Consider the following 24,360-nt stretch of genomic DNA (forward strand, 5'->3'; position numbering starts at 1 on the left):
TGTTTAATGATTAGAGACAGGTTGAAAAATCCATTTGAAGCACACTGTGGAAAGGGAGGATGTGTTGAAGAGGATTATGCTTGCAGAATAATAATGTTATGCTGAGTAGAAGTAATAGCTGCTCAAGGCATTGAATATACAAAGTGTGACTATCTATATGATGTTGAGAGGACTTACTGGTTTTTGAGCTTTAAAATCAAGCTGTTTTCACAAGTGAAATTTTTAGGGATGTGTGTTTGTGTATAGCTACACAAACCTTCTTATTTTATTCCTCTTTTTGAGGTACCCTAAGAAACATGGTGCAGGTGTACAGGGAGTTCTACATAGATTATGTACAGTGGTGTTGGCTGTTTGATAATAAGTTTCTCTTGGGACAGGACCACACCAGAGTGATTTATTGGCAGGAGCAGAGATCCCTGAGACTTGTCTCTTTCCACTGCTGCTGGCCAGGCCAGTATGTGTTACCACATTACGCAGTGGGAAGCTGCAGGATGCTGTGGCCATCCCAAGTTTGGGTAGAGGCTGCTCCTCCAAGCCAGTGTCTTCATGTTTTCATTTACGCCCTTATTGACAAGCGCAGGAAGGACTTCTGCTTTTCAGGAGGACATCTCTTGGGAAATGAAAAATCCCACACCAAAGACCTAAAAACATTGGTTTAGGAATATTTAGAACAGACTGAGTTCCCTGTAGGAAGATTTATTTAACTATTGCTGTGTTAAACGTGGCACGCTTGTTTCCTACCTGTGTCAGTTCCCCGCACCGGCACTCAAGGTGTAACTGCCTGTGCTTCCCGCTGCTCTTCCAGGCTCTGGAGGAGTCTGCAGTAGATGGCTAGCAGGGCCCTTATGGGAGGTACCTGGTGGGAAGGAGTGTCCCCGAGAGCTGTACTGAAGACCCCTAGAAGAAAAGGTTGGTTAGTTCTTCTGCAGAAAAGACAAAAATAATAAAAACCATTTTTTCCCATAGTGATAAAGTAAAAACAGAATCTCAAGACCCTTCCTCTTCATGGAGATCACTTATTCCTGTCATTAAAGTCAATGTGAGCACGGTAAGTGAAAAGACCCTGATGATGAAAATATGTAGCAGTATATACTTAAAAATCAGGCTTGCCATTCGCTTTACTTACACATACTTTTTGCGTTTTTGTTCTCTGTCGTGCTTTAAAAAAGTCACCACCAGCACTCCCCCGACACAGTCACAAATCCTGCTGGTGCTGATGGCAATATGGCCGTGTTCTCTGTTTTGGGAAATACTTGTAGTTTTAAACTTGTAATGATTTCAAGACTATCACCAAGTAATTAAGCTGGATAATGGGTGTTATGCAATGTGTGGTGTGTTGGGTTTTTGGGAGGGGTTTTTTTTGGTGGTGGTGGTGTTGTATTTTTTTGTTTAGTTTTGTTTTTTTTTTTCTTCTTTACATCTTTTTAATAAAAACATTTGGACATCTTGCTTAAAAGTTAATGTTGTCTCCCCCAAAAACCAGGAAGACTGTTATTCAGGTGATAGAATATGAGACTTAAATGTACAACGTTGTATTTTTAGATATGTACAGATTATTGTCAGGATTGTTGTCCATGGTCTTTATTTGCATATAGATGGTTAAACTGCATTATTATAGGTAAATTAGATATACATACACACACACACACACACACATATATATAAAATCAGTGCATAATGAATAATTGTGTTTTATTTTTGATTTAGGGTCGCCTGGCTTTTGGGAATCATTATCAGCCACAAACACTTTGTATTAACTTCGATGATGCTTTTTTGACATATACCACAAAACCACCTTCAAGCCACCTTGATCAGTTTATGCACATTGTGAAAGGAAAACTGGAAAATGTTAGAGTCATGCTGGTTCCAAGCCCAAGATATGTTGGTCTTCAAAATGATGAGTAAGTACTTTTTCTTTTTTTTTCCTCCTATATTATGTTACTCTTCAAGAAAATGAAGAAAAGAATGTTGGTTATGTTTCTGTGACTTTTCTTAGTGTGTTTAGATAGTTGGCATTTTTACTACTCTGAACATTTCAAATGTCGTATCTTTGAAACCATTTTATTTATGGAGAAAAGTACTGATGTTCTATCTCATTGTAGATTATTTTTGTGTGTTCTGCTCTGATTAACATCCTGCATTCAACTTCTGTTTTCCTTCATTCAGGTACTATAGCTGTATGCAGGCTTTGACAGCACTGAATTTCTAGGATAAATGTAAGGTTTGAGGTGTTGATTTCTGTAGAGTTCATTCATATGTGGTTTGGAAAATACTTTTTTTTAAATGGGCAAAAGCTGCACAATACTTGCTGTAGCAGAAATCACATTGTCTTTTCAAGACAGATTGCAGATGCTTTTATTACTATGTATTCCACATAAGTGAGGATATGCAGCTTTAGAAAATGGAATGGTAATAAGTCAAACAAAAGAAAGGATGCTTGCATGAAGTGATTTCAACACTAGGATTCTTGTTTTATTGCACTTTAACCAGCAAGACATTTATGTGCATACATTATATATTCAACAGATAATTTGGACAAAACTGCTAAATTTCAGTCTTTCACAGGTGTTATTTGTTCAACAAAAAATAAATAATGTATACTGTCCTTGGACAGTTGTTTTTATGAGTTAATGTAAAATAATTATACCTATTTTAGATTCCCCCTAAGCAACAACATTCAGAACATGAATTATAGTGTTTGGAAATAAGATGTACATCATTTGATTGTACCTTAATTGGCTTTGTATCAGCCAAATGCTGCCATCTATAATGTGCCTTTATGTTTTCAAATAACATTCTGTGGAAGTGTACAGAATCTTACTCTACCAACATGACGACAGAGGAAACTTCTCCAACTAATATTGAAAACAAACAAGATTAAAACAGAATAGGATTAAGATACTCAAGCTATTAGCTTTTTCTCCTGCTTCCGCTTAGTCTTTTCTTTTTATGCTGTTACCAGCCCTACAGCTCCTGCTGGCTGAAGGATGGCATCTCTGCAAAGAACATGTGCCTTAATTCACTGGGTGAATTCAACAAATGACCCAGTTCACTGTAAACTGGGGATGTTTGAATCTTTAAAGCCTGCCCTCTTATGCTTCCTTGGCTTAAAAATTAAGCTGGGTGTCTGAACTTTCAGAAATTCCTGCGGGTTATACTCATACAAAAACAGCTCAGTGATTTGATGAAATTTGTACGATTGGCTAATCGATACAGACATCAAAAACCCACCTTAGAAACTGTCATACAGACACCTCCATGCCTCCATCACTTTTTGCAAATTCTCCACAGGCCAAGGAAAAAAAAAATACGCTAGCAAAACCAGATCAAAACAGAATGAGATTGGAGAGCAGTGACTAAGTCAGCAGCTTGAAGTGGAAGTTTAGGTTAGATAATAGGAAACACTTTTAGATAATGATGGTAATCTCATTATCATTCATTGCTACTATCTAATTTGGTTTTGCAAATGTCCTGTGTGTGGTTTCTAGGGTTCCAGCACCTCCATCAGCTACGTCTGGCAAGGTGTAACTGTTCCTGCTGAGGGTGGGTTAGCCGACCTCACATAGTTGTTTGCTATGGCTTGTGATGCCTTGATAATGTAAAACTATAAGTCACTTCAGTCATCTGCTATATATTTTCGTCATCTTCTTAAAAAGGGAATAAAAAAACTTGTGACAAGACAGGATGATACAGATGAGAATTTTCCTCTTTGAGGCAAAAAAACACACTGAACAAGCAAGAAGTTTTGTACAAGTGTAATGAGTTTGGAGACATCAGAACAAGTGCAAGAAAGAGGAGCGTTTAATGGAATATGCATGCATGGTAAAGATGTATGTTAAAAGTGTTGGAGGAAAAGGACTGAGGAAGATGTATGGCTATCACATGTGTGTTGTTTCGGTTTTGATTTTTTCCTCTGCCTCCCTTTCCATTTAGTGTAAGACCTCATGGCTTTTCTCCAGAAAGTGGAGTATGGTGAAGGTGATGAGGGTGACAGGGCAGTGGGTGCTTAACAGTAGGATTTGGCCGTTCTATCAGCTCGTAAAGCTTTTCCTGTAGATACATTTTGCTTTCCTACAGCTGACAGTTTCTGTTAGGCTGTGAAGTTAAGTCAAATTGTCCATCTTGAAGAAGGCTTAGCTCTAACCTCTTTGTAATTCTATTTAAATTTTTTTTTTTTTTAAAGTTTTATTCTAAAGTGTGCAGTCAGTGTAGGTAAACGCTGTGTATTCATACTCGGCAGTAATTTTTATTAAAACAATAATGTAGTTTCTCCAGTGTATTTCTGGGGGCTTAGGTAAATCTGCATACAGTGTTTCAAGACCTATGCACTCCATGCTGTCAGACAGAGAAACACGGTTCATGTGAAAGGGCTGTAGTATTCTGTATTTCACAGAACAGAGCAGCAGTCAGTACAGTTTGGTGTCACAGGCCACCTCGTGCTGTGGCTGCCTGAGCTTCGTGGTGAAACCCAGCCTTTGCTTGACAGAACGTGCCCCACTGAAGGTACAGTCAGATAGTAGCAAAAGATTGTGTTGGATGTCAAGTGACTGTCAGGCTCTTAAGTTTTGCAGCTGGTTATGTTGCGAGCTTCCCCTCTTGCATTACAAAGGGGGTGGCTTCCCTGAGTTGCTGTTCTGCTCAGCTGGAGAGGCTGAAGTTTGTAGCTGTGCTTTCCAGTCGTACTGACCCACGTGTGCCTGTTGTGGGCTGTGGGCAGAATAAACTGAGCTCTTCCCATAAAACACCATTCATATATCTCTACATACTTTCCTTCCCACTTCCATTCCTGAACTGCTAAACATTTTCTCTTCTTGCACTATTTGCATCTCATTGTGGGGTGCAATTCAATTTTGGGCAGAAAAAATAAATAATTGGAAAATTAGGAGTGAATAGAAAGTATTTCCTCTTTCAGTGCTGTCATTACTATTGAAGTAAAATTGATTTTAAGGTTCTTCCTCTGTTACTTTTGGAGAACTTCTGGCAGTACATGTGCCCTGCATCTGCTCTCTTCCATATTTTCTAAGCTTTCCTGTGTTTGAAATGACCTTTGGTAAAATGGGCAAAGTGCTTCTAACAGATCACACTCTTAGACCATGTATTTCTGATATTGGCATCTTCTTTTCTTGTTAAGAAGTGACAACTTATAAAAGTGGCTGAAAAGTGAGGAAAACCTCTTTTGCAGTAAAAATAGAATTTTCACATTATAATATTATTACTACTATAAAATGTAACATTATGTTAATTAATGTGTGGTAACAGTGTAAGAAAGGGATTGTAATACACCAATATAACAGTGTTATGAGAAGTGCTTTGTGTATTGGTTTTATCACTTAGGTCCTTTATATGTTAAGAGAGAAATGTTAAGGAAGAACAGCCTTTTTTTAAAAAAAAAAAAAAATTCTTCTTTTTTTTTTTCTTAAAAAAAAACCCCTAATGGTCTAATTACTGAAGATGTCTTGTCCCTTTGGTTTAGAGTGCTATTTCAGTAAGAAAACAATTAGTGTGTGAAAGAACAATATAGGACAAGGAGAAAGGAGCTCCTGATGGAAAGAAATATGGAAAGTAAAACTTCGGTAATTGGTTGTGGATTGCAATACCTGAGAAATGTCTTTGTGTAGTGGAACCTGGTAACTTCATGCTTGAGTTAACTAAACCTTCAAGTTACTTTATATAATACAAATAATAATAACATAATGATCACGTATTTTTTGCAAATCAGGGTAGATGTAGCCTAGGAATGTAACAGCTGCCATTTTGATGGGAGACTTGAGACCAGGTAGACTTGAGTATTCATAGTGTTTATTTTGAGATGCTCATTTAGTCTGAGGTAGCACATGGACCAGGAATCGCGACATAATAGGGAGGGAAAGAAACTGAAGTGGTAAGCTGCACTTCAAATTTAACTTACAAACAGCTGCGTTCAGCAGACTGTGGTGTGGGCTGAGCACTTCCATCTGTTCCATCCACCCTTCTGGTAATGCGACAAGACTGATGCCTGGTGGCGAAGGCAGCCTGGGCTTCCTGTGGGCAGCCTGGGGTTCCTGTGGGCAGCCTGGGCTTCCTGTGGGCAGCCGGTGCTCAGGCTGTTGGTGAGAGCAGCACAGGTGCATGAAGCTGATGTGGTGGGATTGCATCATGTTTGAGTCTTTCCCACAATATCTTCCTGGTCAAGTACCACATACACACCAATGCCACTGTTGGCTTGCTTGGTAAAGATACCGGTTTTATTGATGAGATGTACCACTTAGAAGCTACAAGTGAGCCTGACCTGTGCAATCTTTTCCATTTTGCTTTATATGTTGCATTAAAAATTATTTGAATTCATAAGGATTAATCTCAGTGCATTGCTCTTTAATCTTTATTTTTGCACTTTTTTCCATTACAGGCCACCGAGGCTGATGGGTGAAGGTTTTGTTGTAATGCAGTCCAACGATGTTGATATCTATTACTATATGGATGAACCAGGTACCTTCAGTTAAATAGAAAGATAAAATTTTAATGGATTTAAAGGCTATTTGTCTATTTACTTGTCAAACTTGCTAGTTGATGCTAGATTTCTGAATATTGCGGTGTCTGTCTTTTTCACTTTAAATCCTGCACATTTTATTACCAGCTACTTTGCTGGAGTTTTTTGGTTTGCAAAAGCTTTTTCTCCAACTCCACTCAAAGTATTGCCTGAATCTTGAACAAAGGTAACACATTCAATAATGATGTATATATACTGGTGTGGAATAGGTAGCAATTTTGGATTGTTGGCTGAATGACTGCTTGAATTTTTGCTGGTAGCTGTGGGTCTAGTGTAGCAAGTCTTCCCTTTTATTTATTTGCCTTGTCTGTGGAAATGCTTTTAATGTAATCTTATTTGTTTCAAAACTTGTTTTGTAAGTAGGATTAGGAACTGAACGTGGATGCATAAAAACCTGTATTGGTAAAAAGCGTACTTCAGAGAGAAAACTGCTGTGTATGTCAGCATTTCACGCACATCAGTGAGCAGCGCTTCAGAAAGTCTTGGGGATTTTTGGTTATATTCTTGCCCTTCCCCTGGGAGTCTGCATTGAATTGTGGCTTGATATTTACGTACTACAGTGGTCTCAAATAAGATTCACATCAGAACACTCTGTCTTGGGCTTAGCAAACATTTTTCATGCTAATTTGAAGCAGCTTCCTTTAATAATCTGTTTATTATATTATGTAATATAGGTCTTGTACCAGAGGAGACAGAGGAAAGTAATGATGGAGAAGCAAATAATGAAGACAGCAAATTACAGGATCTGCCACCATGTTGGGGTTTGGACATCGTTTGTGGAAAAGGAACAGACTTCAACTATGGGCCTTGGGCTGATAGGCAGAGGTATCCTCATGGTTTACATCTTTAGTTTTAATGCTTAATATCTGTTATTATTGAGAATACATTCTAAGACTTTGCTCAGACTAAATTGTATGGGGAAAACTAGGCAGTCCAAAAAGATGAGTCCTGCCACAGTGGTTTAGGATTAGCAAAATCATTGTTTATCTCGTTGGCTTTCCAAAGTTAGGGTCACTCAGTGGCTGTTCTATTGTTAATTATGTTACTATTTTTTGTTAATAAAGTAGTTTTACTATTTATTGAGTGTTATATACCGAAGGGTTTAACCTTTGAATTGACTGCCTTCAGGCTTGTCATGCTCCTATTATCTCATGGATGGGAAGACATTGCATATTGATGAAAAAATTTTATGGCAGTACACATCTGGCTATGAAAATGATGATGGGGAATAATTTATCCTTGCTTAGAAGAATCAACTACTGGATGTGATCTCCAAAATATTTATTATTACAGAATCACAGAATGTTAGGGATTTGGAGGGACCTCAAAAGATCATCTAGTCCAATCCCCCTGCCAGAGCAGGAACACCCAGATGAGGTTACACAGGAATGTGTCCAGGCGGGTTTTGAATGTCTCCAGAAAAGGAGACTCCACGATCTCCCTGGGCAGCCTGTTCCAGGGCTCTGTCACACTCCTTGAGAAGTTTCTTCTCATATTTAAGTGGAACCTCCTGTGTTCCAGTTTGTACCCATTGCCCCTTGTCCTACTGTTGGTTGTCACCGAGAAGAGCCTGGCTCCATCCTCCTGACACTCACCCTTTACATATTTATAAACATGAATGAGGTCACCCCTCAGCCTCCTCCAAGCTAAAGAGACCCAGCTCCCTCAGCCTTTCCTCATAAGGGAGATGCTCCACTCCCTTCATCATCTTTGTTGCCCTACATTGGACCCTCTCCAGCAGTTCCCTGTCCTTCTTGAACTGAGGGGCCCAGAACTGGACACAATATTCCAGATGTGGTCTCACCAGGGCAGAGTAGAGGGGAAGGAGAACCTCCCTCAACCTACTAATTATCTAGATATTTTAGTCACAAAATCTTAGGCCAGATACATACTACTGTTCTTCACTTAGCCCTCTGCTTTTTGTGCATGAATATTTCTGATGGAGACAATAGGTTTGTTTAGAGAGTCAAGGACTATTAAGTAAAAGTGACATAATAAGTGCTTTCCTTTTTTCCCTCTTAATTACAGATGGATTCCTTTCTTGGCCTCTATTAATTCTCCTGTGAAATTATTATGATTCTTTCTCTTAGGATGGCAGACCAAAGAGTAGTCATGAGATATAACAGTGTCTTAGGGAATTTAAGAGGAAATGCGAAATTCTGGAACAGTGTTAGCAGTATGAAGTCAGTGAATCATTAATGATATTTGTAATGCTACCAAGAAAGCTAGCTCTATGATGGTATGCTTTTTTGTAATTTTGACTAGCTAGACAAAAGGCAGTCTGGTGCCTAAACAGTGCATAGGATTCATAGGTATCTGCCTGGGAACCCTTTTGCATCATGTCTTGGATAGAAAGGCACTTTTGGAAAGTACCTGAATATTCTAAAAGCGCAGATCTGTAGGAGTTATGTGGACTTCGTACTCTCAGTTCATATAAGGGCTTCTACAAACAGTAATCTTTAATATGCCATACAATAAAATCTTGGGTTTCCACAGGATTTTGACAGTGTGTTTGTGGGGTTTTTATTGTTGTTGCCTTTTTTCTTTTTGATTTTTTTCTGTGGGTTTGGTGGTTTTAAACTTTTAAGCTGCTATATTAGTCAGGTGCTGGGTGCAGGAAACTGCTACCGCTGTGACTTCCACCCCCTTGAATACTATGCAAGCTGCGCCGTCTGTGCTCCATTGCTGTCTTTCCTTTCATGTAGTTGCATGTTCAGATATGAGTCTGCAAAAATGTAGGCTTCATTTTACTCTTCTTCTGCGATCCTAAAGTTTTGTATTTTGTTTATGTCTGGGCATTACATAAATTATTTATGCACAAACTGAAGCATAAACAGATTACTTCCTACTGTGTTTTTGTAGCAGATTTGTAAACCAAAGATTAGGAATGTGAAGAAAAATACTCTTGTTTGCCATCTGAATTAGAATATTTTTGTGCTGAATAATTTACAGTCTGTCCCTTTATGGCTTTTATCCAAAAGTCACTTCTTATCATAGAAACTTTAGGAGATTTCAGTAATGAGTTGGAAGGCTCCCCTCATGAAGACTTTTTAAACAAATATTATTTCTTATTACATCCAGTGATTATCCAAAGACTCAGCTAAGTGGAAAATAATTAAGTGAAACAGATGCATAAATATGTATTTTAAAAAAACCCTATATATATATATTTCTTCTTCAATATAAGCAATGCTTATTTTTTTTCCCCCTCACCAGGGATTGCTTGTGGAAGTTTTTCTTCCCACCAGACTACCAAGTTATGAAAGTCTCAGAAATTGCTCAGCCTGGGAAACCCAGACAGATCCTTGCTTTTGAACTGCGGATGAATATTATTGCAGATGCCACAATTGATTTGCTTTTTACCAAAAATAGGGTAAATAATGAAAACTTATCTAGAAAAATAACTTATCTACCGTGATTACGCTGTGCTTTTGGTTGTGCATGTTTGTACTTGTCTCAGTTTATTATGGAACTATGGTTTTAAAAGCTGGGAGGTTTTTTTTTTAATATTTCATAATTATGGGCAAATCCTTCAGAGAGAAATATTGGCTGAGAGGCATTATTATTTATTGGCTATTTTAAGTTTCTTTTAAGCCTTAAAGCTACATCTTAAGCCCTGCCAACTCCCACAGTCTTGAGAATACAAGAGCTGGGTATTTCTTGTGCAATCTCCTGTTATGATAAAGCTCACCATGATGAAGAGAGAATTTCTTCTGATATTGGATGAATAGCTAATATTATTGGAGGAATAATACTGGGAGGAACAAAAGATGTGTATGTGTAGGGGTTTGGATATTTCTTTCCCCTGCTACTCTTATAAATGGGGTATAATGTGACTTCATTGTATACCCGTTTTATTTTTTTCTCTGTGACTGAAAGGATTAGAAAGTGTTAGGAAATGATTAGAAAGTGTTAGAAATATATATTCATCACCCTCTCAGGCCTTGTACCAGAATATCATGTGCTTTTCTATTAGTGAACCTAAGTCACCATTTGCTCAGCCTCAAAATGGTGTTATTTGGTATCATTGCACATACATAGTTAATGAATAATTTTTCTGAAAGGCAAGAAATATTTCAGTTGTTGGGTGCCCTAATCCAGGCATGGATAATGATAGCCAGAGACATGAAGTACCTTGGTTGTTGCGGCTGGCCTAGAGATAATATCTGTGCTTTTTTTCCCCTTTCTTGCAATATAGGAAACTAATGCTGTACATGTTAATGTTGGTGCAGGATCATATTTGGAAATAAATATTCCCATGACAGTAGGTGAAAATGGTGAGTGAAGGCTAAATTTAATTTGTTTTCCCTATGTTTTTCCTGAAGAGTTATCTTGCTTCCTATGTGTGTGAATGTGTTGTTTTTCTTTTGTGACTATGAGAGCTATATTCTGATATAAAGGAACAAAAACTATTTCCATGTACATTTCATTGAAAGATATTAAAGCATGTACCTATTTAGTTACCTCCATGTTTTGCTTGCATGAGGAAACACAAATTCTTTAACTACTAGACAGTGTATCATTTAACTCTGTGTGTACTGAAGCAAATTAAATACACGTTGTCAACTCAAAGAAGGAAGACATCTTTAGGATTAGTGTAGTAGTTGAATCATGCTGAGAAATGTGTTATGAAAACTAATTTGCTAGTGCATTTAAACAAAACAAGCCCCGAAATTCAAAGTGAAGTTGAGATAAATGTAAAGTTATGGGTATGTTCTTTGCATTTACTCATCTTGTTGGCTGGTTTGAAATATTTTCCTAAATTGTGCTCTCTTGATTCTTTCTATCATATTTTAGTTTTATTCTGCATATTTTAGTTTTATTCTGCGTTATTTTAGTTTTATCCTGTCAATCAAGAGGATTGAGTGCACCCTCAGTAAGTTTGTGGAGTCGCCATCCCTGGAAGTGTTTCCAAGATGTATAGATGAGGCTCTTAGGGACATGGTTTAGTGCCAGGGTTGGGTTATGATTGGACTTAGTGACCTTAAAGGTCTCTTCCAATCAAGATGATTCTAGAATTAAACCAAGATCTCCAGAACCTGAGCATTTCCAAACCCAGCAAGGAGACTTTTGTCGTCCCTCCTACATGAAGGCAGAACATGTTAAGTAAGCTCTTCATTGACAAATAACAGAGGAGCGAATTAGTGTCCTACTGACTAATAGTGTAGTTGCTGGAACCAGCTCCATGGGGAACTGGTCACGGCACTAAACCTGCCAGAATTCGACACTCTTAGTCATAGGGTTTAGTTTTAGGTGGTCCTACGAGGAGCAGGTAGTTGGACTCCACCCTTACGGGCCCCTTCCAACTTGAGATACTCTATGATTCTAATTTCCATCATGATATTTTTTGATTGTTAGTGGACTGCTTAAATCACTGGTGATAATTACCTAAATCTTTATATAACTCCTATGTCTGAATGATTATGTGTTATATCTTTTGTCTGCTAGGCTATTCACCGACAATTAAAGGGCAGCTTTTACATGTTGATGCCACCAGCAGTATGCAGTACCGAACTCTCTTAGAAGCAGAAATGCTAGCTGTAAGTTTGTATTAATGGGCACAAAGCTTCAGTCTCTAGAGCATTTTTTAATAAAGAACATAATTATTTGTCTGTGGAGCTGTTCTTTAGGTTCCTAAACAATACAGAAGTTTGCCTTTTGAATCTATTTTGCAAGTCCTTAATATGTAAGCAACTTGTATATGCAGAGATAATTGTGCACATGTGTAACTTTGACGTCTGTAATTCATATACCAAGTTATGTGTGTATTGAAAGCAGTGGAGGGATTGGAGTACCACTTAAAGTCTTGCCTTGTTTACTATGTAGTGATGTGTTCATATAGGCTTTAACTTAATAAATTATTACACTCACTAGCTGTGCTGTGCTATGTGTGTGCAAAGTACTTTTAAGTACTTCAAGGTGCTTTAACTACTTGAGACAGATATTGTATTGCTTTTTATTTTTTTTGCCTAGTCTTTCACTTCTTTACATTACCTTTCTCACTAATTTTTAAATGACCTTATTAGAGTCATGCTTTTATGTTTGATTTTTGAACATCCTATCAGTGTTTGAAAATATTATATTCTAAGGGATTTTATTTTTACTATATTGTGAAAAGTGATGCTTTCAATGAAGATTTATGTTTATAAAGTGCTTAGTACATCTACTGCAACAAATGTATCAGAAGTTCATAGTGTACCTTTCCAAATAAATGAATAGACTAACACTTGACCTTCAAACACAGAGAGATATTAAATTATTAAGGAACTAGAGAGGCCTTCTGTTCATCCCAGCAGGAAAACAGTTTTAATTATTCAGCAGAGTACATATGTGAAAACTGCTGAGCTACAGGGTCAAGCATTGTCATCTTTTCAAGTAAATCTGATGCTTTAATATCTTGTTCACAGTTTCATATTAATGCCAGCTATCCCCGGATATGGAACATGCCCCAGACGTGGCAATGTGAACTTGAGGTTTATAAAGCAACCTATCATTTTATCTTTGCCCAGAAAAGCTTCTTTACAGGTAACTTCTTTACTAAATAAATTACATATCAAATTAAATATTCTTTCTTTACAATTTATTTTCAAATTATGCAAAGGTGTACAAGGTCAGGTGCTGTCATTTCACATGTTTAGGACAACAAATTGTTTCTGAGGACAAAGTTCCTGATGTTTTCTGTTGCCTGCAAGTGTCAAAGTACATGATATTCTCATATTTGAGTAGAGATACCAAATAATTTTTAACATCTAAACTAAACTTGATGTGCAGTTATGTTAAAAGTGATCTTAAATTTCAGATTAATTTCTTTTTATCAGACCTAATGATTTGTTTAATGTTTGTCACCTAGGCTATTGATTTTTTTCTGATACCTCTCACTTGTTTGGCTGACTGACTTTCAACTACTTAGGCTTTCGGTCATGTCCTTGTGGCTGACAGATGACGAGAGAAAGTAATTTTGCTCCATAGGATTTTGGCTGTGAGGAAGAATATGCACACAAGGCAGTGCAGTGTGATACAGCATCACCAAAGTGTTGCTGAACGTTCCAGCTGCACTAATAGAAAGAATATAGCCCTGTCAGTGTGGCACTGCCTGTGCTGATTAGCCCTGCTGGGAGGAAGGATTAATTTGTGCCGGCACAGTGCGGCGCTAATGAAGTTATCCTCCTAGTGAGGCTGGAGCCCTGATCTATATACAGTGCGGCCGTTCACAGCATTGCCTGCCAGTCTGCTCAGAGCAGACGGGCTTCTACAGCAACACTGGTTTGCTTTGTTAAAAAAATACTACTTGTGTACACGTTCAGAGTATCAGAATGGGAAAAACAAAGGAAACATTTGGTAGTCCAGTGCTTTTAGGTCAATTTAAAACTTTGCTGTTGAACGGAACTAACTAGAAGACTCAAACCTATAGCTTTCTAACTTAAGAAGCAGGTGAGAAATGGGAGATGGATTCGGAGCAAGTATTTGTGGAACATCGGCCTGAGAAATGGTGTTGTAGTTTAACCTGAGCTAGTAATACAACCACGATAGCCGCTTACTCACCCCCTCCCCGAGAGAATCGAAAGGGAAGGGAGAAACTTGGATTGAGATAAACACAGTTTAATAAAATAACAAAATACTAATACACTACTAGTAAATAGATATATATATATATTTACATATATATATATGTATGTATGTATGTATGTATGTAAAATAGAAATAAAAGATACTCAGGGCAATTCCTTATGAACATGCTGAGAAGCCAGTCCCAGGAAGTTACACCCCGGTCCTGAAAAGAGGGGAAAAAAAGGAAAAAGGTAGAAGGGCTCAGAGGCCTCTGCAAAATGGCAAAAAGCTGAACTAAATGTCCTGAACCAAAAACTCTCCCTGTTTAGACAAAAAAGAGTGAAGTAAAAAAAAAAAAAACAAAACCAACACACACAAGAGAAAGTGCCTGAAAGAGAGAGAGAGAGACTGGAAGGTCCCAACTTTCTTTAAATAATTAGCATGACACTGATGGGATGGAAATCTCTTACTGATCAGTCTGGATGTCAGTCAAGCTCGGCCCCATCCGTGCCCCTCTTCCTTCATACCTCAGACCTGTGGGCAGAGCGCTCAGAGTGTCCATGGCTCTCAGAAAAGAGCAATTGAAAACATTGTGCTTTTGTCTCTTGTTCTCAAACTAAGTCCAAATAATGACGATGCTAGCTATGAAAAAGAAAGGTTTCTAACTGCACAAAGAAAATGAACCTGTTTTGAGTCAATCCAGCACAAATGGCTACTGTATATTGTTCTCCTTGTTTTGCTTTTTCTGTAAAGCAGCAAATGGTTAAGATTTACAATTTATGAGGAGCCAAAAATGTAAAAAAGGAAATCTCTCACTTGATTGCTACTGACTTGTCCTTTATTATTTCACATGCTTTTAGATTTGATCCAAGACTGGTCCAGTGACAGCGCACCTGATATTTTTTCATTTGTTCCTTATATGTGGAACTTCAAAGTCATGTTTCATCAATTTGAAATGATTTGGGCAGCAAATCAACACAACTGGATTGACTGTTCCACCAAACAACAAGAAAATGGTGAGATCACTTTTTATTTGGAAGGAGAGTACAAAGTACCAAAAAAAAAAAATCTACAACATAAGGAATTAATGTAGCAGGAATATAAGAATTATAAATTTTTTACTAGAAAAGTGTGTATTCCATGATAACTACCCATTTTGCTACTGTTGATATGCATAAACCATCTTGAAACTGTTATAAGTGCAAACATTTTGTACAAATGCATAGCTTTGCTGGGGGGACTGCAGTTCTAGATCATATTTTGGCATTCATTTTTCAGGACCCCTTGAATCTTTAAATTACTACAATGGTTTGCACAGAGCAGCTGTGGGGGTGTTGCCATATATTCAGTAAGCTACCTGAAAACATTCACTTGGGAATAAATCTTTTAAGTACTGTTGGAAAAATACCACTTGAACTCCATATAACTAGAAATGCCTCCTTCTTGTTCTATAACACTTCTAATTCTAGGTAAAACTAAGAGGTACATTTCAGAAAACTAAAACTTTGTTTAATGTGCAGTTTGGTTTATATGTGTTTCAGTAGTCTGTGCTGTAGTAGAATCTTATAATTTCAACATCGAGGATGGTGGATGAGAAATCAAGAATTTGTGTTCTAGTTAAAAGTAAGGCTCACTACTTTACTAGAAGCCTGCGGAACTTTATGTATTTTCTTGTCCAAAAAGTTATGTATGAAGCAATAAAGAAAGTTATAAGATATTAATCACAGCCAATTTTGTTTGCTTGCAATTTCATTGTGCTAAATACAGTGTCTTTCAATAAAGGACAAGTTGCGGAAAGTAATTACTTTCAGAATAAGTTAATATCATGTACTCAAAATACACAGGAGTTAACAATGGCACTCTTCTATGTCGTGAGTTCTTCAATATATTTTTATTATTTTTACCTGTATGTTTGATAATGTGCCTAAGACCAAAATAAGGTGTAATTTTGACAGATATTTTTGTTTTTCCTATTCTCTCCCAGTTTATCTAGCAGCTTGTGGAGAAACACTGAATATTGTTTTCTCTTTGCCTTTCACTGACTTTGTTCCAACCACGTGCAATACTCGATTCTCTTTAAGGGTAAGTTCTTCCCCCTTACCCCTTTTGTCTTCTAAATGTGAGATAGTTTTCCTACCTTTTCTTCTTTAGTTGGGAAATTTTGAATAAACTCCTTTCTGAAAGAAAAAAATCTTTCACTTCCAGTTTATAGCATTTTTCTTTAAGTAACTCAGAAGTAAATAGTTTCTGTTGCTTATATGAAGCATCCAGTCAGAGGCTGTTTTAATTTATATATACACAAATAAAAATATATTTTAAAAATATATGTGCACGTATGCTTCATACGTACATATATACACAGATTCAGTATGTATATTTACTATATATACTTAGAATGTGTGTCTATGTATGTATTTTATCACTTGGAAGTCTGTTTTGATTTATTTACAAAACATGAAAGTCTAATGTATTTTCAAAGATAAAAATGAAATTCTGGAGTGAGTACCTCCAAACCATTTGGAAAACCACCTTCCACATTTTTAAGAGCTTCTGTTGCATAAACAGTGATCGTGACGTGTTTTAATAGCCACAGCTAATTCTCTGAAAGGCTGTACTTTTTGGTTTGTCTTCCCTAAAATAGAAGCAATCTACTGGTACTAAAAATAAAAAAAACAGTTGGTCGTGATGTTGGTAATTTTGTATAATTTGACAGCAAAAAAATGCAACATTTTATCTAGGTTGGTTTGCTTGTTTGTTTAAGTGTGGTTTAGTTGAGATGTAGGGTAGCCTTGGGCCAGTCACATTTGCAGCATGACTTTAGCAACAGAAGAACAGGGATCACTAAAAGCCATGTCTCTGTGTTTTACAGCTTGCTATGGTGTATTTTGTGCAAGTTACTGGACTTGTAACTGTTCAGAACTAGAGAGCTCTTGGGGTTGTAGTAGGAATTGGTGGGAGTTGTGGGCAGTGACCACATGTGAAAACTGACATTTCTTGCCTCACTTTGCCTGTAAAGTGAAGATGATGTCACATATGAACATGTGAATAGCATGAGAATTATGTATAAAGTGAATATAAATCAACTTTTCTGTTACTGATGTTTGATTTTTAGGGAGAAGATGTTGATCTTCATTTGTATCTGCCAGATTGTCATCCTAGTAAATATTCCCTTTTTATGTTGGTGAAGGATTGTCAGCCTAACAAAATAAGTCCTGAGTCTTGTATTTCTGCTGAGTGCCAAAGTGGTCAGAAAACGGGCAAACCCAAATGGAGGAACATTACTCAAGAAGAGTAAGTTTTATTGTGGTAGATATTTATGGCTTTATATCAGCTCTTCATATTTACTTATTTTGTTTGTGAGGAAAGCAACCCCATATGTTAATGGAAAATATTTAATGAAACTATTGTGCTTGAAATAAAAGTATGATCTTTCTTTTTGAAAGGGCTGGATGGGTTGAATGCTGGACAGTCCCGAGCGTTGTGTTTACGATTGACTACTCGTGGCACCCAATTTATCCTCAAAAGGCAGATGAGCAGTTAAAACAATCCTGTAAGTGTCATTACCTTTTTCTGGTTAGCGTGCTTTATTTCAGGAACTACGGTGACTTTATTGAATTGAGCTGCTTAAATTTGCAGAAATGAATTTTAAACTGAACAACTATGCCCATGGGAGAATGCTGATCTTTAGATTATAGTTGGTTTGATTTGAAAACAGACAGCACCTGGTATTGAAAAATACCAGGAAGTGTCCCAGTTCACTTTGTAAAGGGAAGATACTGTCTATAGTTAATTTCTCCTTGTCCTTAACAAAGTGGATCTCTTCAATGGGTTGCTGTGTAACATAAAATATCACTTGGTATATTAAAGATGAAGTACAATTTTTTTGATAGAATCATGTTCCTTAGCCTTTCTAAGCTCTTTTCCTTTGGATGTTTGTGATTTAAATGTTTAAATACACCGTATAAGCATGAGATATAATAGCATTGTCTTACCTTTATGGATATGAAACTCTGAGATTGCATTGTAGCTGTCGAAGTGAACTGTGGCTGTCAGATACAAGTGTTAGACTGACCAGTCTAACACTAGTTTCTGAATAAGAATTTTAATGGTCTAAACAATACTTTTAAATAAGGAATGATCTGTAAGTATGTGTTTGCAAAAAAGTTGCAAAATAGTTAAATGCAAAGACGAAAGGCTATTTTAAGCACAGAGGGAGGTGTGGAAGAAGCTATGAGGTTACATAAAAGTTTGTCAGGTTGAGATAGTAGAAGCAGAACTGATGAAAGAGGTATATTAGAAGAATAATGAGGGCTAATTTGAATGGGCCTCAATCAGCGGGTGTTGTGAGACATGCTGGATAGGGCTTTTAGGTTTTGAGCTCCAACAACTCCAGTCTAAAATACCTCAGATTTTAGAGGATGAAGCAAAAAAAGTAAGATTCATCTTGCAGATGTTCGTTACGTGCTCTTGTGAGATCCTGTCAGCTTGTGTGAAATTTGCATACTTCAAATTTGAGAAGATTTACTTGTAATCACAGCTATTAAATGTGGATTTGAAAGTTTGTACATACACAGGTAATTTCATCTGCAGCTTCCTTCAATAAATTATTTAGCGTAGTCAAGCTCACTTCTCATCTGTGATGCTGACACAATGTGTTTGTTACAGTAGCAGCATCGGTATTTTCTTTTGAGTTAATCTATAGAATTCTCCCAGTCTCTGAGAAGCAAATATGTTGCATAACAAGAGATAGAGCTTCCAAAAAAGTGGCCATCTTGCTAGTGGCATATAGCTAATTTATAACTCGTAATATAATGCAAGCTCTGAACAAGCATTGTAGACAATAATGATAAGTTATTAAAGCCTCGAAGGCTTGCTGGCCACAGGTGTGTATTCACTGTAGTTCTGTCTCTGCCTGTTCTTCCAGTTAAACAGGCACCTGAAATCGTACTCCATGTGGAACATGAATTTTATGTGATTTTCCATAGAGTTCTTTCCTTCCCAGCAGTTGCTTCACATCGCCAAAGCACTTCAGTTCACTTCTTTCTCATTGCCTTTCCTCTCTTAAAAAAAGCACTTTCTTCTCCCAAACTCCAAATAAAAAGAAGGGATAGGAAATAAGATTTGAATTTCCAGCCTGTTTTGTGACTAGAGTCATCGAGTTGTTTGAGAGGAAATTTTGGCCTACAGAGTTACTGCTTCAGAATAGGTTTTTAATATAACTTTTGCAGTGTTCCTGTTTATTCCCTTTTGTTTATTCTGCAATAGCTATGTGGTTGTGGGAAATCCGCTACACTGAAATGAAAGCATGCTTTTGTTTAACTTGAAAACCAAGATAAATAAATATGTTTGGTATTTTGTTTTGTTTTTCCAGAACTTGAAATATTGTTTTTCTCTTGTGTATTTAATGTTGACTAAAATATTCTATATATTCCTGACTTCCCATAGTTACTAGATATAAGAAACCAGTTCTGTAGCATAAACACATTAACATAATTCTGCAATCCAAATTAGAAAACAGCAAAAAGTTTTATATTTAATACATATTCATATTTAGAGAATTTTGTCCATCAGAAGCCTAACTTGTAATCAAAATATGTTTTCTTGTTTAATTTGCTCCAAAGTGTCAGAAATGGAAGAAACGATGTTATCTGTGCTGAGACCATCACAGAAAACAGCCGAGAGCGTGATTTCGTCTCCTACAGCTTCAACGCGCCTTCCCCTTGACCCCTCCGAGCTGCCTCCGGACAAGCTCCATGTGGAGCTGGAACTTTCCCCAGATTCCCAAATCACCCTGTATGGACCCCTGCTCAAAGCCTTTCTGTCTATAAAGGTAGGCATAGGAACGCAGCTCATAAAATGTATGGATGAGCACAGGGAGGAAAGTGGAATAATTCATCTGGAACAGAATATTGGGATTTTGCAGAACATTTGAATTTAAATTAAAACCTTTTGTAAGTACTAGTTTGAAATAATTTAGTTTGGTGATGTGGCATAGCTGGGATGAACTCAGTTGACACAGGCTCATGAGAAGTGTTAAAATATATATATATGTAGGCCCATATCAGCATAATTTTCCTTTCAAGGAATAGTATGTGATCTGGACTTCATGTGCAGAAAATTTCTTCTTTGACTTTGCAGTAGTAAAAAAATACAAAAAAAAATTACATGATTATGACTAGAATTTATATTAACAACCAGTTTTTGCAAAGATGTATTAGAACCCATGCTTTCAGTGCATTTTAAGGTCTGCAGAGTGTTCTAATAGTTTTTTTTTTTTTAGGATCGTGCAGGGGGTAGGGGAGGAATATGAGAATAAATTTAATTTAGAAAGCTACCTCAATCAATCTTGAAGAACCATTTTTCATCCTTTTCTTGATGTTGATCTGTTATGCTTTAAAATGTTTGTGTTGCTTATCTTGTGTCCTATTCCATTACTGATCTTCAGGGTGTCTAGAAGCAGTTTAATTTCTTCACATGTCCCTCACCTTGCCTTGTTGTGACAAAAGCAGAGGCAATTGAACGTACCACTTCTATGCCTGGGTTTTGGTTGGTTTTTGTTTGTTTGTTATTAAAGGTCTGTTTCAGCCTATGCAGATTTAGGCTAAGGAAATGCTTCTGGAGGCTTTTGTTTTGAGTCAGAGGACGAGATATTTTCTGGGACAGGTGATCAGTATTAGGACTCATACTGAAACAGTCATTTTTAAGAATTTATACCAGGCATTGCATATATGCAGTGAATAACAGAAAATACTAAGTTTTTGTAGAGTATAGGACTTGCAAATATGCTCATTATTTTTTCATGTTGCCACTAAAGTAAATAGGATTAAAATTAGGCCAGTATTGCATCTTGAAGAGTTTGTTTATTCTGATATAGAGGAAATGCACACATGTTTGAATTGTGTTTTGAGCTACTTTGGAGTCCATAAATTCATGAAATGGTTCTGTCTTTCTGAGCAAAGCAGCACTTCTTCAGGGTTCTTTGCATCTGGAGGGATATGTAAACAATGCTACATTAGATCCCTTGATTCAATAATGATTGAATTATTTTAGGTGCAGATTTCTCAGTTTGAATACAGCTTTTATCTTCTAAATCTTAAGAGAAAATTTAGATGAATAGCGTGTTTCTGAAAATGCATATTTATTGTTGTTTTTAGAATTTCTGTGACTCTGTTTACATTTCTTTGTCCAGCTGTGCTGGCAGTGTATCTTAATAGATTTCTAAAGTGTTTTTTTAATGCTTCTTTTCCTGACTTGTGGTTGAATTATTTTCAGTTTGTTTTCATTGACCTTTTTTAATACATGCAAGATATTTCTGGACCTGCATCATTCATACAGTTTTGTTAAGCTTTCTGTTCTTGGGAGGTAGTTTGTCCGTGTAGCGCCACTTTCTTACTGAAGAACTTGCTGGGAATGAATGAATGATTTGTAGGTACTTGCATCCCCAGCAGAAGGTGCCAGGCGTAAGTTAATGGAGTTCTTAGCACCCTCTGCTGGGTCTGCTTTATAAAAAAATACTTCAAGGTCTATATTCTGACATCAACCTTTATTTGAAAGCAAAACAGATTCGCTTTGCTGAACTCTTGAGGTTTTTTCAGTTTGTCCATGGAGCAGCGCTTAGTCCGTGTGCACTAACACAAAGTATACTTTGGAGGCTCAGGGTAAGGTGGTAAAACTACATGTCCACAGGAGTCATTATTTCAAGGCCAAGAACCAGCCTGCCTTTTCTGCAGACCTTTTTCATGCATAACTTGCAGTTGCTTTCTTTTTTTTCTATTGTCAGCTTCTGCGTGGCTTGCTTGCGCTGCAGACTTGTGTTTAGAAAAGAACAGAGAAGTTTTAGAAGCAAACAAGGCACAGAAAGGAAAGGAGCAAGAAACATCATAAAATCCAAATCTTTTTCAGTTTGATCTTCAGTCTAATACTCATTTGTTTTCACAAATCACCAGTGCAGTTTGGAGTAGTTGGAACAGCTACAGCTTCTGTTGAGAAGCTGTAGGACTGAATTACTTTATAAAAATGAATGAGGAAGCAATTTTTCTGTCTGTTACAACCTCTTTGGTCAGAAACCTCCAGAGAATGCTTAATGCCCAACACTTCCCACATACTGAATTAGCAAGAAAATGCAAACTGCATCATCCTGAAAGTTTTTCCTGAGAGACTTGATTCATTCATTAATTTTACTTTTATATAGGTCTGACCTTTTTGGGGGGGTGGCATATTGTCAGAAATCTGATTCTGATGCACTCAAATCTTAGAATCATAGAATCATTTTGGGTGGAAGAGACCCTCAGGATCATTGAGTCCAGCTATAACCTAACTCTGGCATTAAACCATGTCCCTAAGAGCCTCAGTTACACATCTTTTAAACACCTCCAGGGATTGTGACTCAACCACTTCCGTGAGCAGCCTGTTCCATTCCAGCGCTTCACAACCTTTTCCGGGAATAAATTTTCCTAATATCCAATCTAAACCACCTATGGTGCAACTTGCGGCCATTTCCTCTCATCCTGTCACTTGCTACTTGGGAGAAGAGACCAGCCCTCTCCATGCTACAACCTCTTTTCAGGTAGTTATAGGCAGCGATCAGGTCTCCCCTCAGCCTCCTTTTCTCCAGGCTGAACAGCCCCAGTTCCCTCAGCTGCTCCTCATCAGACTTGTGCTGCAGGACCCTCACCAGCTTCGGCACCTCCTCTGAACTCTCTCTGGCACCTCAGTGTCTTTCTTATGACGAGGGGCCCAAAAGTGAACTCAGGATTCCAGGTGGGGCCTCACCAGCACCTAGTACAGTGGCACACTCACTTCCCTAGTCCTGCTGGCCACACTATTCCTGATATAAGCCAGGATGCTGTTGGACTTTTGGCCACCTGGACCTACTGCTGTCTCATGTTCAGCTGCTGTCAACCAACACCCCCAGGTCCTTTTCCACCAGGCACTTTACACACTTTCCAGCCACTCTTCCCCAAGCCTGTAGCGCTGCCTGGGGCTGTTGTGACCCAAGTGCAGGACCCGGCACTTGGCCTTGACATAGGAAGTTGATTTTTAGTTACTGGTGGATTTTCTGCTTCCCAGTAGAATTTGGCAAAATTACTTTGGTCTTGGATAATTGAGGGGGATTGGCTTAGGAACGAAGTGAGTTTGAGACCCAAGGGGAAAATGTTTCTGAACTAGTATTTAGAAGCATACTTTAAGACTTTGAAATTTGGTAATAACAAGTTTGAATAGGATGGATGAGAGTGACTTCCCGCAGGATGTGTTTTGTGTTTTGACTCTCAAAGTTATTTAAAAGCAGAAAATCTGTTTTAAAATGTCAGTAGCACTGCTTCAGAACAGTTATTTGTATTGCATGTATCTAGAGTACCGGTACTTTCAGAACTACTGAGAACCCCTTCTTTTCCTCCGAAGCACATGGCCTCAATTTCCTTACTGAAGGTATCCCTCTTTCATAAAATAAAACTGTGTATGTTTCTTCAGCTATAGGTTGTAGCTATACTGTTTATTTTACACAGGACTAACAGAAAAAGGTTGGATTTGTGTGTGATTACATTGCCTGTGTGTTCTTTATTTGTTTTCCATGTGCTTATAGCAAATAATTCTTCTTCCCAGGAAAACTATTTTGGAGAAGATGACATGTACACTGATTTTGAAGAAGTTATTTCAAGCCCTGTTTTATCCCTGTCAACATCTTCAAGCTCTGGATGGACAGCTGTTGGAGTGGAAAATGACAAAAAGGAAAACGAAAGTGCAGTCAAGCCAGTTCACCCTCTTACTCTACGTCCATGGGATATCACTGTGCTTGTTAATTTGTACAAAGTGCATGGGCGATTACCAGTGGTAAGTACTTTAGAATCTTCAGATATTTTGCTTAATGTTTTGTGGTTTTTTTCCAGTTTCATAAACTGAAGTTAAATTTACCTGCCTGGAATATTAAGTTAGGGTGGTGTTGACTGAAGTGTGTATATACTCTACTAAAATTCTGGGTATCTAAACCAATTTGAGACATGGTTTATTTTACTTCTCTGGGGGGCAGAACTGGATAAATTTTTTTATGATTTTATGCAATCAACTTGATTTTTGTGATAATATTTTTGATTGACTGTTATGATTTCTCTGCTAATGAGCAAAACTTTCCTCTAATGGTGCGTCCTGCTCTGTGCAGCTGCATTCTGAGAAATCCCGGGGAATTCAAGTAAGAATGCAGATAAAAAAACTGGGTTCATCCAAATGAGTTTGAATTGCTGTTTATGTAATTGTTGAAAGGTTTTTGAAGTTGTGAAGTATTCTTTTCG

At 37.4% G+C, this 24,360-nt stretch overlaps 1 protein-coding gene across 12 annotated transcripts in view; it reads left to right on the forward strand.

The window, feature by feature from the left end:
- Positions 1–24,360, forward strand: part of BLTP1 (bridge-like lipid transfer protein family member 1) — a 127,195-nt gene that overhangs the window by 21,791 nt on the left and 81,044 nt on the right. For 10 of the 12 annotated variants that reach the window (XM_082050684.1, XM_082050681.1, XM_082050685.1 and 7 more), the window contains 14 exons: positions 967–1,048; positions 1,708–1,901; positions 6,386–6,465; positions 7,201–7,351; positions 9,743–9,899; positions 10,725–10,803; positions 11,975–12,066; positions 12,934–13,051; positions 14,935–15,090; positions 16,059–16,156; positions 17,187–17,365; positions 17,518–17,624; positions 19,696–19,904; positions 23,678–23,905. In XM_082050684.1, coding sequence (XP_081906810.1) covers positions 967–1,048; positions 1,708–1,901; positions 6,386–6,465; positions 7,201–7,351; positions 9,743–9,899; positions 10,725–10,803; positions 11,975–12,066; positions 12,934–13,051; positions 14,935–15,090; positions 16,059–16,156; positions 17,187–17,365; positions 17,518–17,624; positions 19,696–19,904; positions 23,678–23,905 — 1,930 coding nt within the window. Of the gene's footprint in view, positions 1–966; positions 1,049–1,707; positions 1,902–2,166; positions 2,217–6,385; positions 6,466–7,200; positions 7,352–9,742; positions 9,900–10,724; positions 10,804–11,974; positions 12,067–12,933; positions 13,052–14,934; positions 15,091–16,058; positions 16,157–17,186; positions 17,366–17,517; positions 17,625–19,695; positions 19,905–23,677; positions 23,906–24,360 lie in introns of those variants that run through there. The other 2 variants (XM_082050682.1, XM_082050683.1) reach the window with 2 other exon arrangements.

The sequence above is a fragment of the Streptopelia decaocto genome, assembly GCF_964273445.1.
Source record: "Streptopelia decaocto genome assembly, chromosome: 4".
NCBI lineage: Eukaryota > Metazoa > Chordata > Aves > Columbiformes > Columbidae > Streptopelia > Streptopelia decaocto.